At 52.4% G+C, this 14,274-nt stretch overlaps 1 protein-coding gene across 2 annotated transcripts; it reads left to right on the top strand.

The window, feature by feature from the left end:
* The first annotated feature begins 2,218 nt into the window (after positions 1-2,218).
* Positions 2,219-13,503, top strand: LOC115658596 (COMM domain-containing protein 4-like). Of its 2 annotated transcripts, XM_030577786.1 has the most exons (6): positions 2,219-2,263; positions 5,814-5,885; positions 8,513-8,552; positions 11,442-11,522; positions 12,315-12,491; positions 12,767-13,503. In XM_030577786.1, the coding sequence occupies exons 1-5, from the start codon at positions 2,261-2,263 to the stop codon at positions 12,428-12,430; spliced, it is 312 nt and encodes a 103-aa protein (XP_030433646.1). In that variant the 5' UTR covers positions 2,219-2,260; the 3' UTR covers positions 12,431-12,491; positions 12,767-13,503. The 2 variants fall into 2 exon arrangements, with proteins under 2 accessions (XP_030433646.1, XP_030433645.1); XM_030577785.1 differs by lacking the exons at positions 2,219-2,263; positions 5,814-5,885; positions 8,513-8,552 and adding an exon at positions 10,337-10,589.
* Positions 13,504-14,274: the final 771 nt, after the last annotated feature.

Raw genomic sequence — 14,274 nt, 5'->3', positions numbered from 1 at the left:
TGAAATCCTATTGAAGCCAATGGAGGTTTTTGCTACTGCCTTCACCAGGGCCAGGATTTCACCCTACAAGGTTCAGCTTGCAACATTCTCATCATTTTGGGGGACTGTGTGTGGGAGGAGAACTAGTCACTTCAGCAGAAGAGGCAGGGGAGTTGGTGCCTAATCCACTGGATGAACCTGGCAGGTGCATAGCTCTCCCCAGCCCCTCTGTGCAAGGTGTGGTGCTGGCAGGGAGCTGGCACTCCTCCCTCATCCCTCCACCCCTCGGTATGCCCAGGCTGGTTACTTCCCATGTGCAGCCATAGAGGGAACGACCTTTCCATTGACCTAAATCCTGGGTGTGTGCGAAATGCTACGCCCTAAATCAGGGGTAGGCAACCTAGGGCATGGGTGGCAAAGGCGACACATGAGCTGATTTTCAGTGGCACTCACGCTGCCCGGCCGCCAGTCCAGGGGGCTCTGCATTTTAATTTAATTTTAAATGAAATTTAAGGTTTTTAAAATGTTTATTTACTTTACATATAACAATAGTTTAGTTATATATTATAGACTTATAGAAAGAGACCTTCTAAAAACATTAAAATGTATGACCGGCACTCAGAACCTTAAATTAGAGTAAATAAATGAAGACTCAGCACACCACTTCTGAAAGATTGCTGACCCCTGCCCTTAACCCTGCCTCTCAGTGGCCTCCTTACTTTTAGACACAGCTTCACCTCCTTCTACAGAGCTGCTTTTAATTCCCTACAGCTGCAGGACACTGTCTGCATCAGGAACACAGGAAGGGGACCAGTGTCCCAGTGCAGCGTGGAGATATTCCTGGCCAGTTACTGAGTGAAAGGGAGCTGGAGAGGGGAAAGGGTGTGGGGCCCGAGGCTGGAAAGCCAATAGGTGGGCAGGGAGATAGGAAAAGGCTGTGATCAGGAGCCAACCCACAGTCAAAGCCTGGCTGACTTGACCCTCCCCTGCCCATCTAAGCTGTTAACCCTTTCTGCAGGCATTGATGCCCTCTCATTCCATCCACAATCCCGCCTGCATTCCCCACAGCAATGTTAAGGAAAGCGTCAAGCTGGTTTGAAAGTGAATGCATCTCAGTCATGACACAGAACTACCCTATTCCCCCAAAGCTTCCTCTTCTTCCCTCCTCCCTCAGGCAGTGTGTCATAGGCACATTTTTGGAAGAGCTTGGACCAAACTTGCTTTGGATTCAGATCAAAATCTGAACTCCCCTTGAGACAGGACATGTTTGGATTTAGGGCTTTAGTCTGGTCCATCAGAGAGAAACCCAAGCAATGACATTTGGATCAGAACTTCCCTAGAAACTGGGGGTAGGGGAGGTGGGGGGGAGGTGGGCTCCCACTCTTTGGCCTTTGTGATGATTACCCAATAAAACTGATCATTCACTGCTTTAATTTAGCAACAAAGCAGGCTGCTGGATTTACTCTCAGTTCACTTTATCAGCTGTCTCACTCATGACAATTGGTGCTTTGCCTTAAAGCCCCAACTCATGGAGTCATGAGATTATGTTAGACTCTCAGCTTCCATTTAAAAACCCCGTCATTTTCCAGCACTGCATAGAAAAAGCTTCAAAACATAAGACCTGAAGCCTCAAAAACCAGACACCAAATAAAAAGAACCCCTGACAGTAGGAGCAGTTTTTTAAACTCATGATTTTTTTGGATGCAGTGTTGTTCGAGCCGTGTTGGTCCCAGGATGCTAGAGAGACAAGGTGGGGAAGGTGGGGTGACCAGGTAGCAAATGTGAAAAATTGGGACAGGCAGTGGGGGTTAATAGGCACCTATATAAGAAAAAGACCCAAAAATCAGGACTGTCCCTATAAAATCAGGACATCTGGTCACTCTAGGGTGAGGTGATCGCTTTTATTGGCCCAACTTCTGTTGGTGAGAGAGACAAGCGTACACAGCCTGGCCCGAACAAGAGCTCAGTGTGGCTCAGAAGCTCGTCTCTCCCACCAACAGAAGCTGGCCCCATAACAGACATCCCCTCCCTCACCTTGTCTCAGGACTCGGTAACACCCCAGTGGCAGCTGCCCCTGGCTGAGCCTCAGCCTGTGCAATAAGCCAGCAGGCTCCATGGCTGAAGCGTCACTAAATCTGCGCTCAGCTGACTCAGCTCAGCGAGCGGCTGACAGGCAGCAGCCTCCGGAGGTCTGTGGTCAGCTGACCGCGCTGTGAGATCAGCTGATGGGTTCCGGCCCTGTCGTGGGCATGGTCAGGCGTTGCAGAGACAGCAGGAAACCATGGTGAGCACAGGCGCGGTGCATGGCTGGGGGGGTGTCAGTGCTCTCTTGGGATTTGGGGGCCTGGGGCGATGCAGAGCTGTGTCCCCGGGGCAGCAGGGACTCTGGGTAACAGCTGGAGCCATGTCTGAGGACTCCCAGTTGCTAGCCCAGTGTTTGGGATTAGCCAGGCTGTTGTCAGAAGCTACCGGCGTGGTGCTCTGCTCTCTCCTTGTTGGTATCACTCGGCTGCATGCGTGTGTTCCCTCTGTGTGCGGTCCCAGCTCTTTGAAGATAGCTGGCACAGCAGTCCCAAAGAGAACCCCCAATGACCACAGAGTTTAGTAAGTGTAACCCTTCTGCCCCTCTGAACTGGCAGCAACAAGGGCCGAGTTCAGTATCCAGGGGTTCCGTTTCAATAATACCATGCATAACCGGCTCGAGCCCTCACCCAGTGACCTGGGACCCTTACATACCACACCCCTCTGGGCACCTCTAAGAGGCAATACTTCCCCTCTCGCAAGCACGGAGTCTGAGTGTAGCAAAATCTTTTTAATAAAGGAAGGAAACAATGCGGCATCCCACTGGAGAAACACCACAAACAGGATTATAACACAAACCATAAACAAAAAAAAAACCCAACCCCAGGTATGTTTGGCAATGTCCTTTTCCCCTTAGGGTCTTAAGTCCAATCACCCCAAAGTCCAACAACCCAAAAGTCTCTGGTCAGTGCCACTCCAGAATTTGAGAGTTTATCTGCAGAGTGTTACCCCCCTCAGCCTGGGTGGAAAGGTGGGGGAGTCCACACCAGGTGTTAAGGGGCACCTTACGTGGGCCAGGGCCAACTGCTCTGCCTCTCCATGGAGTTCTGCTGCAGCCTTCACCACGACCAGCTCCACCACACCAGCTGTGCCGCTCGTCCAGCTGTCCCTGCAAACCACTTCACTCCACTCGCTATTCCATGGGCTGCTCCAACATGCTGCAAACTGCTCTGCTCTGCTCTGCCAGCCGCTTATCAATAGGTCTTCAGGCTCCCCCACTAGTTAACACAGCACTCCATGATCTCAATTCAGCTCTTAGTAGGGGAGCCCTGGTGCACCATTGGCCCAACATGAATTCAGCTCAGCAGTCTCTAGATGGACTCCTAACAGAATCAAAAATTAGCTCTACTCTTTAATATTGGAGAGAGGAGGATGTGCAATTGGTGTTCTAGGCCCTCAAAAGGCACCCATACCATCAGATACACACACCAGTCCCCAACCTCTCTCAATTCATGGGGTTTTGGAACCCATGTCCCATGTTTAGCAAGTACCACCCAACTGAGGTTGAGTCATTTCTCTCACAAAGCAATCCCACAGCTCCCCATTCACACAATCAGGGTGACAAACTTTTTTTTCCCCCAATAACAAAGAAATTGGGGATCCCAGAGCTGTTAAAATCACCATCCCAAGCTGCTGTGGGGTTATGCTAAGTGGGGGGTGGATGCCAATGCAATTCCTGAAATTCTTTCCACACTCTCTACAATTCACCACCAGATGTCAGGGTAGCGCTCATCCTGACTCTGCTTACATCAGGTTTGAATTCACGTCGGCTAGGTTTATTGCGATCTTGGACACAATGGCAGTTCCTTGTAGGGTTCTTAGCCTAATTCAGGGCATACTATGAGAAAGTGCCTCGTGGCAATGGATCCAGCTCAGTCAGTGGTGGGACTTTCTACTGCCCCCTCGGCCGGACAAAGACACCGCCCCAGGAATGCATTCTTATATACAGGTACAAACAAGTTACACATCACTCCTGACATATTGAGGTGCAACCCCTCTACATAGTAAGGTGCCGCCTCTCACCTTGTACATGCTGGTTGGAACAAAACAACTCTATCCATCATATTACCCTTTTGCCCCCGTCATTGGGATGGGTCAGTCTGTTCCTTGTTATCTGTGTGGAATGTACAAGTATGTGAATGTTCTGATATCTAGTGTTCAGTACCTTTTAGGTATGTATCTTCTTGCATCATCAGCCCTTTCCTTGCCAGCTTCTGTGAGCAGGGCCTGCCTATGACTCACAGCTTCACTTTGCTTTATGTTAGCAAAGTCTTGACCATTACTTTAGTTCAGACCTTAGGCCTCATATCAGGCCTCTGATACCAAGGTTTATATCTCAGGGCCTCCTCTTACTACAGTGTCACCAGTGTCACCAGCTTCCTAACATGGGCATCTGGAGGGTGGGTTAAATATTGTGTCTGGCTTAAAAACTGCTCCCTCCCTCCAGTGACCTGAGATCAGTGGGGCCCCGGGAAGGAGCTGGAGAAAACAGAAAGAGCTGTCCCTTTGCATGGTAGGTAATTGGCCTGGGGAACCCACAGTGGCAGCCTTTTGAGTTCTAATACCTCTCCTAGTTAAGTGTGCTCAGGATAAATGAATCTCATGCTTCAGGGTGCAGGCCAGTAGCCTGCAGGTGTCAGGAAGGAAATGCTGCCTCACCCCCTACCCCCCAAAGTGCTGTACGGCAGAATGGGGCAAGTGAAAACTTCTTGTAATGCATCTTTCCTCTGAAGCAGCCAGGGCTGGGGGCAGGATGCTGGGAGTGATGGGCTGTTACTGTAGTGGCACTTGTGTTTCTAAAGCAGGGAGTAATAAAGGCTTCAGCACTGGATGTACAGGGGAACAAGATGACGGGAAAGGATCATTTCAGAGCCATGATACTGTTAAACACGTGGAGGGGCGGGGAAATCAGCTGTCCTGCTCCCCTCGACCCAGACATCTGCCCCCTGCTCTGAGAGGCTTATGCCTGGTTCTGTAGCATGTGGACCTGTATACATGAGATGCCAGGGACTTGTGCCCTTGCTTTCGCTATGTAACTGCAGTGGGTATAAAGCTCCTGCTCCAGGATTCAGGCTCATGGTCTCTACCAGCATTTGCTGGGTTAAACTGCTGAATCTGCGGCCTAACTGGTAGCTATTAGAAACAGGAAGGGGCCATCTGCCCTGCCCCATCTTCACCCCACCCCTTCATCAGACTGATCCCTCTGGGCACATCCCAGCCCCATCTATCTCTTTCCTTCTCTGGGGACGAATATCTCTCTGTCAGACTCTGGGCCCAGTTCAGCGTGGGGGGGAAGCCCACTGAATTCAGGGCAGTTGCATCCCCTAGTGCCAGGGCTGAGCTTGCCAGCTGCATCTGGTCATTCTCCCCAGGAGCTTGCTCCAAAGGCTGATGACCTCCGTGCATGGAGCTGCTGTGCCTGAGTTTGCAGGGGTGTTATACAGTGGGGACCCAGGGCCTGAGGAGGAGAGTTATTTGTACAGCTCCAGATCGACCCAGCTGCTTTCCAACTCTGCAGCAAGCTCAGCCAGAGCAGAGACCGGAGATGAGGGCAGCCAAGTACCCAGAGAGGAGAGAAATCTAGGGGCCGCTCTTTTGGTGCAGTGGGGGCAGGGCAGCAATAAGGGTGGGAAATGAGGATTCCCTGCTCTGGCAAGAAGAGCTGGGCTGCCCTGAAAAGGACACTCTACTGCTGACGTCCCCTGGCCCAAAGGCCACCTGGGTCCTAACTGCCCCCGATCTTCTCCTTCCAGAGATTCCGGTTCTGCAGAGACTTGGACTGTCCCAACTGGATCCTGCCTGAAATCAGCACCTTGGCCAAAATAGTTAAGTGGAAGCTTTCTCTTTCTCTGTTTTCTTCTGGATCTTACCTGGTGCCCAGCATCCTGGGGTCTGAGCAATTTTTGCTCTTAAACCCTCCCCTGCCCCCCCAGAGACGGTATTGGGTGCTGTGAAACCAGACAATCAGCCAAAGCATGAAGACTTGGCTGTTGAGAGGGGTATCTACGGCCTGGGGGAGCAATGAGAATATCTGAGTGATGCATCCTGATCTGACCTCTGGGACTCGAGGTATCTGGTGAAGGGGGAGAGCTCAGGTCGCTGAGTGACCAGTGTGAACTCTGCGCCTGTCTCTGGCTGACCGGGCTTCCCTAAGAGAGCAGGGAGAGGCTCGGGAACATAGAACAGGCTTTGACTGAGGGCTCGAGCAATACATTCAGTGCAGCACAAGAGCTGGCTGGGGCTTTACCCTGACTGCTGCACCCAGAACTCAGGGAGTCTCTTTGAAATCCAAACCATGGTGTTCCCCAAAGTGGCAGAGAAGCGAGTGGTTTAAAAACAACCCAAACCAGTGACTGTTTGGCTGGGGCAGGGCAAGGTTGAAATGGGTCCCCCGATGTGGCAGAGAGCATGTGTTTTGAGGGGGGCTCAGACTCCTGCCAGGCTGTGCCCGACAGGCCCAGTGCTGCGGTGGGGTTTTATTTTCTTGTTCTCTTCTTTCTAGTCCTCAGTGAAGCTGAAGCTCATTTTGGCCAGGTGCTCAAGGACTTACATCAATCCCCTCTCCCTGCAAGTGCAGGGGGTTCTTCTCCCACATTCAGCCCCGCTGAGCAGGGATCCAGCAATCGCAGAGACTCAAGTCTCCCCTCCCCTGGGCTAAGTGGCGTGGGCCATGTCAAGCTGGCCGATCTCAGGGCAGGCAGTGCGGTGGAGTGTGTGGGGTGGGCGTAGGAGTGTATCAAAGTGGGAGTCAGCTATTCCTAGCTCTGCCACTGATCTTGGGCAGGGTTCCTAAAGCCTGTGTCCCTATCTGTAAAATAAGGTCAGTGACATTCTCCATCAGGGAGATCTGCTGGTGGAAAGGGCCAGCTGCTAAGTACTTACTAGTAAGTATTAGTGTCTGTTTCTCTATGGGTCCTGTGTGGTCTGCTTCACCTCATCCACCCATTGGCCCTGCCATCGCTAGGGGACGGGCTGGTGGTTGACAATACGGATTCCCTTGAGGTCTCCCAGCAAGGGGGTTTGGCCGCTCGGGGACATGAGGCTGAGCCATTTGTAATGCCCATCGCAGACCGTAGCTGACCTGTGTCATAGTATAATCCCCAAATCTGGACCTTAGCGTCCAAATTATGGGTACTAGCATGAATTCCCCTAAGCTTAATTACCAGCTTAGATCTGATAGGCTGCCACCAATCAGGACTTAGAGTAGAGCGCCTGATAAACTCTGGTCTCCCCAAACCTTCCCTGGGGACCCCAAGACCCAAATTCCTTGAGTCTCACAACAAAGGGAAATAAACCATTCCTTCCCATCTCTTTACCTCCTCCCAGATCTTTCCTGCCTGGGTACACTAGGAGATACCCTGCTTCAACTCCTTGAAACACAACACAGAGAGATCAGGTTTCTCTCCCCCTTCTCCCAGAGGCAATACAGATTCAAGTTCCGTGAATCTAACACAAAGAGGAAATTTACCTTTCCCTCCCTGCTCTCTTTCTCTTCTCCCCACCAATTCCCTGGTATATACAGACTCAGTTCCTTTGAGCCTTAACTAGGAGGAAAAAAATCAAACAGGTCTTAAAAGCAAAACTTTTAATAAAAAGAAAGAAAAAAATAAAAGGTCTATCTCTGCAATTTAGATGGTAAAAAGTTACAGGGTTTTTTATAGCTTATAGATAATAGAAAGAAGCTTTCTCCAGCAGAAACACAATTTAAGCTACTTCCAGCAAGTACACATCTGCAAATAAGAAAAACAAATTAAAAGACTGTAACCGCCTTTTTTCTTACTCACAATTCTGAATAGATAAGAGACTGTAGCAGGGAGATTGGCAGAAACCTGGTTGCACCTCTAGTCCCGTCCAGGACCCAGAGAGAACAAAGCCAAACCCCAAACCACACACAAAGGCTTCCCTCCACACGAGATTTGAAAATATCTTGTCTCCTGATTGGTCCTCTGGTCAGGTGTTGCAGGTCACTGTTTGTTAACCCTTTACAGGTGAAAGAGACATTAACCCTTAGCTATCTGTTTATGACAACCCGCTGTTTGGATTGTGGAGGTTCCCTGTAGGACATGCCTGGAGCACCAGCAGCCAGCGGGAATGGCCCATCCTGCCTCCCCCATTGTGAAGGCAGCTTGGGCTAGTGAGAGCCAGGAACCCAGGAGTCCTAGTTCCCGATCACCCATGTGGCCTTGGGCAAGTTACTTAGGCTAAATCCAGCAGCTTCTAGTAATTTGGGTCCCCCCTTGAGACACCTCAGCCCTGTTACTCAGAAGAGCTGAGCCCCCAACGCTCCTATTGACTCCAAGTGCACCTGAAACCAGACACCCCTTGTGGAGTGTTGGCCTTACCCTGGGGATCTGCTCAGCAAGGGCTCAGTGATCATTCTGCACCGTGCTGTGTGCACCAGGAGTGGGGTCCCCTGGGGCTGATGGACCTGGGTGTTGCTCTTCTCTTGCAGTATGAAAAGATCCTGAAGCTAACCTTCGATGCCAAGTTTGGTGAGTGTTGTTCCTTTCCAGAGCTGTTGGGTGTCCGTAGCCTGGGCTCCTCTAATGCTGTCCATGAGACTGTCACGGTGGATTTGGCTCTTTGCCTCACTCACCTTCCAGGGAGCTTTGCTGGCTTCATTACTAGAACTGCCATTCCTCTGTCTGTGCTCACAGCAGGGAGGTTGCGGCAAGCCACTGGCTTTGGGATGCTAGCCCAGTCTTTGGCTGACTCTTACCTCCCCCCCGGCCCATTCCGCACCCCAGTGCCTGTCCTGAGAACATTTCACCTGCAGTATTTATGGGCGCTGGGCTCGGCTTTGTTAGCCGCAGTGCCTGAAAAGCATCGCTGGCTGGGGTCACGAGTGGAGAGGCATGTCCTGAAGCAGTGAAGGCCTGAAGAGTTAATGCCCAGCCACTGGAAACCGATTGCACGCTCTGCTTGTGAACAAGCACAAGAGCCCTGCTAATCTCCCAGGGTCCTTGCCCCTGTTCTGTTTGGGGGAGATGCTGCTAATCAGCAGCCTGATGAGTTCCCACTGCTCACCGCAAACACTGCCCTGGCTTTATATTTTGGGTGGTTCTGGGCCTTGCGTCGGGGGGAGGGGAATTTACACCATTTCTTGAGTGTGTGGAAGTGCCCCGGGCCTGGTAGTTGTAGTGATCACAGTAGCAATCCGCATTTCCCAGGTGCTGCCCAAACAGCTGAACAGCACCCGTCCACGTCCTGCAGAACTTGCTGTCTTAGTGTGGCAATGGAGGGGGGAGGGGATGGGTCCCAGGAACTCAGCCAGGTTAGCATCAAAAAGAGAAGGTTAAGGGGTGACTCGATGGGAGCCTGTAAGTACCTACATGGGGAACAAACAGCTGATAATGGGTTCTTCAGTCTAGCACACAAATGTCTAACATGAGCCAATGGCTGGAAGTTGAAGCTAGACAAACTCAGACTGGAAATAAGGTGTTTTTACAGGGTCATTAACCGTTGGAACAACTGCCCAATAGCTCTCCATCACTGGCAGTTTCTAAATCCAGATCTGCTCTGGTTCAAACAGGCATTAATTCAGGGGTGCCCAGTGGGCTGTGTTACACAGGTCAGGCTGGACGGTCGAGGCCAGATGGGACCATGAAGTGAAATGTCTGGTCTGGTTTTTATGGATGAGCTGACCCTGGCTGAGTTGCCGTGCTGTGGCTTGGCCCTGTCTTACTGCCACTGGCCTGGTTATTGTGCGGTGTTAACCTTAGGCTTTGGCTGTACGAATGGTTAGTTTTGGCAAGCCAGGGTGTAAATCTGCCATGCGCTAGGTGCCCGGGTGGACTCTGCTCCACACCCTAAGTTCTGCCGTGCGCCTGGGAGCTGCCCTGCTTGGAGACAGTAGGTGAAAGTGCCCTAGGGAGCTGTTAGTCCGTGGCAGCAGGGTCCTCACAGACAGTGCGCAGCTGGCTAGGGCAGGGTAGCTTTACACCCCAGCTTGCCACGACCTAAGTGTGCGCTTAGACAGGCCCTTACTCCTCTGGCCCTTGGCCATTATTAGTATTTGGATCCCTAGCATCAGTCGATTCTAGTTAGACTTAACCCCTGCCTGTCCCAGGCTTGTTGAAATCCTAACCTGTTTTGACCCCTGCCGGTTGCATTGACTCCCCCCTCCCCAACACACACATAGTCCCCTGCCCATCACTGCTTCTTACCCAGGTTGGTGACAATGAGCCCAGATCTTTCTGCCTGTTTCCCTGCTGCCCCTCATGGCCCAGCGCAAGGTGGCGTCTGTCCTTGCACCCTCTCTAGTCTCTTGCAGGCGATGAACTGCAAAGGGCAGGCCACGTCAAGGGCTGTTGGATCCTACATCAATTTTACGGGTCTTTCAAAGCTGCCTCCCTGCAGGGAAGAGCCCTGCTGCCAGGCAGAGTCCCAAAGGTTTCTCCTGTCTCCAAAGTCCGGGGACGTGAAGGCCACTATTGCCGTGCTCAGCTTCATCCTCTCCAGTGCAGCCAAACACAGAGTAGACAGCGACTCTCTGTCCAATGAGCTGCAACAGCTGGGGCTGCCCAAAGGTAGGGGAAGTGCCAGGGGATGGGTCCCTCGGAGAGGGCTGCAGCACACTGGAAGCCCTGGGGTCAGTAGCAGCAGCCTGACTGTCTTGTGCAACGTCAGCCAGAGGAGGGCGCCAGGGAGCAGAGAAGAGTTTGTCTACCCCATGCATCAGGCGTAACCCTGGATAACTGTATCCTTCCACCCTTGCTCCAGCACTGTGTAGACTTCAGTACATTGGCTGTCTGGGGGAGGAGGCGATTGCTGCTGGGTTGTGTGTCCCCAGCACTCTTCCTTCAGTGAGACGTTAGAACGCGCTGTGTCAACCAGCAGGAAAGACTTTGGAGCAGTAGCTGGGCCATCTTCTGACTGAAATGCCCTATGGTACCATCATCCCCCCGTTATCCCACGTGTACCCCAATGTCAGCATCCTGCTAGAGTACCCCTGCTAAACAGGCCAGCTCAGTAGTTTGCAGCCAGGGTCCCTTCTGAGCCCATTGGAACCAGAGTCGTGTTGTGCAGGGACCGATCTGATGCTCTTTGGTGGGTGGTTTCTTGCAAAGGCTGGTCTACACTACGGGGGAAAATCGATCTCAGATACGCAACTTCAGCTACGTGAATAATGTAGCTGAAGTCGAAGTATCTAAGATCGAAGTACTCACCATCCTCACGGCGCGGGATCGATGTCCGCAGCTCCCCATGTCGACTCCGCAACTCCGTTCGGGTTGGTGGAGTTCCAGAATTGATATAAGCGCGTTCGGGGATTGATATATCGCATCTACATGAGACGCGATATATCGATCCCCGAGCAATCAATTGCTACCCGCCGGTACGGCAGGTAGTGAAGACGTAGCCTTGGTCTCCTTGTTTTGTAGAACATGCCGCAGGATTGTGCTGGTCTTACGAGGAGAAACAGAGCCCCCTTCAGGACAGCTGGAGGACACGCAGCTTGAGATGTAAGTGTTCTCCCTCCGGCAGTGCAAACCTGACACTACTCCAGGCAGCGGATGGGAGATGGTCCTTCAACAGGGATACAGGCTGGCATCCACTGCCCCCACCCCTCTAGCTGTTCCCCTATGTCCATGGATGGAAGTTCAATAGGACTTTCTCAGCCATTCTCCTCTGGGACTTCCTGGGAAGAACTTGCTCCTGAGGATTGTAGGATAGGATCAGAGTTTGCTGAGGGCAGATGCAGCAACTGAGGGGGTGACCAGGAGCTGGGACCAGAACCCTGTTGTTTGACCCCCTTGGGCTGTGACCTTGTCGGTCTGACAGGTTAGGATCTGGCCAGGTTAGTTCACCTCCAGGACAATCCAAGTACAGCAGAGAGTGGGGCAGGTGATGCACTAGGCGGTGCTCTGCCTTCTGCATTATCTTTCTTGGCCATAAAGAGAGAGAGAGCTGAGGTGGTGCTAACCACTTGGACTCATGGGAATCTATGCAACAAGGGGTGTTAGCTACATTATCCCAGCCACACTCCATCTCGGAGGGCTCCATTCCACTGACCTAAACTCCCTTGTTATTTCAACTGGAGACATTTCCTTCCTGTAATGTCTTACATTGTTGCTGTGGGCCGGTAAGACAGTTGCTGTGTTGCACACACCAGAGGTGGCTGCATTTCAGGAGTGGGTGAAACCACTTAATGCTTTTGAAAAATGCTTCTCAAATCCATATCGCCGGCTTGTGCATAGAGAGAGTGTTTTACACTGACAGCGCAAACCTGAGACTGGCTCTGCCTCTGTCCTCAGTGAACCATCTGGACGCTGTGTCCTGGAGGGTGGATCAGACGCTCAGCTCCAGTGAGCTCCAGCAGGTCAGTGAGCCCCTTGTGCACCTGAAGTTTACCATGCGAGAAGGGGACTGAGGCATGACGGAGCCCTTTGCCATAATCGTGTCGGCAGAGAAGTTCCCGATCTTACTGGCAGGTAAGTAGACAGTTGATGGGAAGCTTGGAATCGCTCGCCTCGTCCCTGCCCTGCCGTCTGGTGCTTTCTCTCCTGTGTGCCCACTGCTCTCCCTACTGGCCGGGGCAGAGATCGGCTGTCTCCATGTTGTGTCATTTCTCTGTTCCTCCTCACAGCGCAGAGGTTATTCTCTGCCCTGCTGTGACCCGTGAATTGGCAACTGGCTGCAGCGCCCCCTGCTGAAATCCAGATCACTCTGCCCCATTGGCTGTTCACGTCTCCTCTTCCACTTTCAGAGCTGAGACAGGCCCACGCCATGATGAAAACTCTCAGCTGAGGAGCTGGGAGGATGGCAGTGAGCGTGGAAGGAGCCAGCTGATTGTGCTGCAGCCCGTCGGAGAGTCTGGTGGGTGCGGTTCCTCTGCTGGGGAAGCCCCTTGCTGCACACAGCTGCAGACACCGCCTGGGCAGAGGTTGGACTGGGCTCTCTCCTTCCTTCTCAGACCCCTGCAGCTGAAACTGACGACTGCTTTTCCCACTCTTCCTGGCTACTGTCCCCCCTGTTTCCCCTCCAGCTCTCTTGCTGTGAAGCCTCCTGCCCGCCCTTCCTCCATCGTGCCCACAAGCCCTTGTGCTTCCAGGATCCCCACCCCAGGATCTGTCCCCAGAGCAATGGTGGATGGGAGCTTGGTGGCTTCTGCATCTGCTAACGAGATCTCCACCTCGAGACCAGCTTCAGCTCGGAGTTCCCATAACAAAGGCATCCAAACCCCTGGGCAGTGCCACCATGTAACACACATGCCTCCAGAGAACATCCAGGCCTGCCGGCTGGAGGCTGCTTTAACAGTGAGAGACCCTGACGTCCCCTGCCCAGGTCTTTGTTGGTGGCTCTGTTCCTGAACAGCTGCAGGGAGCTGATCTGTCCTTTTGCTTCTGCCTGAATTGTCTCCTGTGCCTACTCCAGGGCAGGCACTTGGGCTCCCATGTCTCCTCTGGAGGCTAGCACGCTGCAGCCCACCAAATGCTGTGGCTAGGCCAGCTCCACATCACCCACTGACTGAACTCCTGCAGCAATCCAAGATGCCTGTGGCTAGGGCGACTCTGCCAGTCGTACATAAGAGGTTGGAAAGCTTCATCAGCCGAAGCCCGATGGAGGGTTTGCTAGTCCCTTCTTGCTCCCCTGCCTCCCTCCCCTAAAAAGCACTTTGCCTCTGCTCTTTCCACTTCCTTTAAAGGAGCCCCCTCCCTGGGGGATAAATGCAGCTTTTCTGTCTTTCCTTCCCCGCATGCTCCTGCCACCTTTTCCAGGGCAGCTCCGTGCATGGAATAAAGGATCAGCAGGAACGTGCATCTGGGAATCTCTCCATGCATTTCCGGTTGGTCTTGGCACATGAAGCCAGTTATTTGGGATGTTTCCTGTTTTGCCAGCAGGATCCAATAAAGCCATGTGGAGCATTTTGAATTTGCATCGCTGCCTCCCTTGTCACCCCTGCACCCTCCCTTCTCACACGCTCAGATCAGGAGCAGAGACGTGTCTTTAAATAACTGGAGTAAATCTTCCCTATTTGAAAGAGAGGGATTGATGCCAAAGACATAATTCATAATAGGGGCAGGTGCTCTATAACCTATTCCTACCCCCTGCAGCTCTATCAATGTCTCTCCATCCCACATACACCCTTCGCTGCTCCTTCAGTCCTGACCTCTGCAGAAACCAGAGCCAGAAAAGGCAAAGTCCATAAACTATTTGCTCCCCCCAGCCTTGTCTTGAAACAACCCTGGCTAGTCCAACCCTTGCCCCTGGCAC

This window comes from Gopherus evgoodei, chromosome 10, assembly GCF_007399415.2.
Source record: "Gopherus evgoodei ecotype Sinaloan lineage chromosome 10, rGopEvg1_v1.p, whole genome shotgun sequence".
NCBI lineage: Eukaryota > Metazoa > Chordata > Testudines > Testudinidae > Gopherus > Gopherus evgoodei.
The sequence above is the reverse complement of the archived record's forward strand: the minus strand, read 5'-3'. Positions and strand labels throughout refer to the sequence as shown.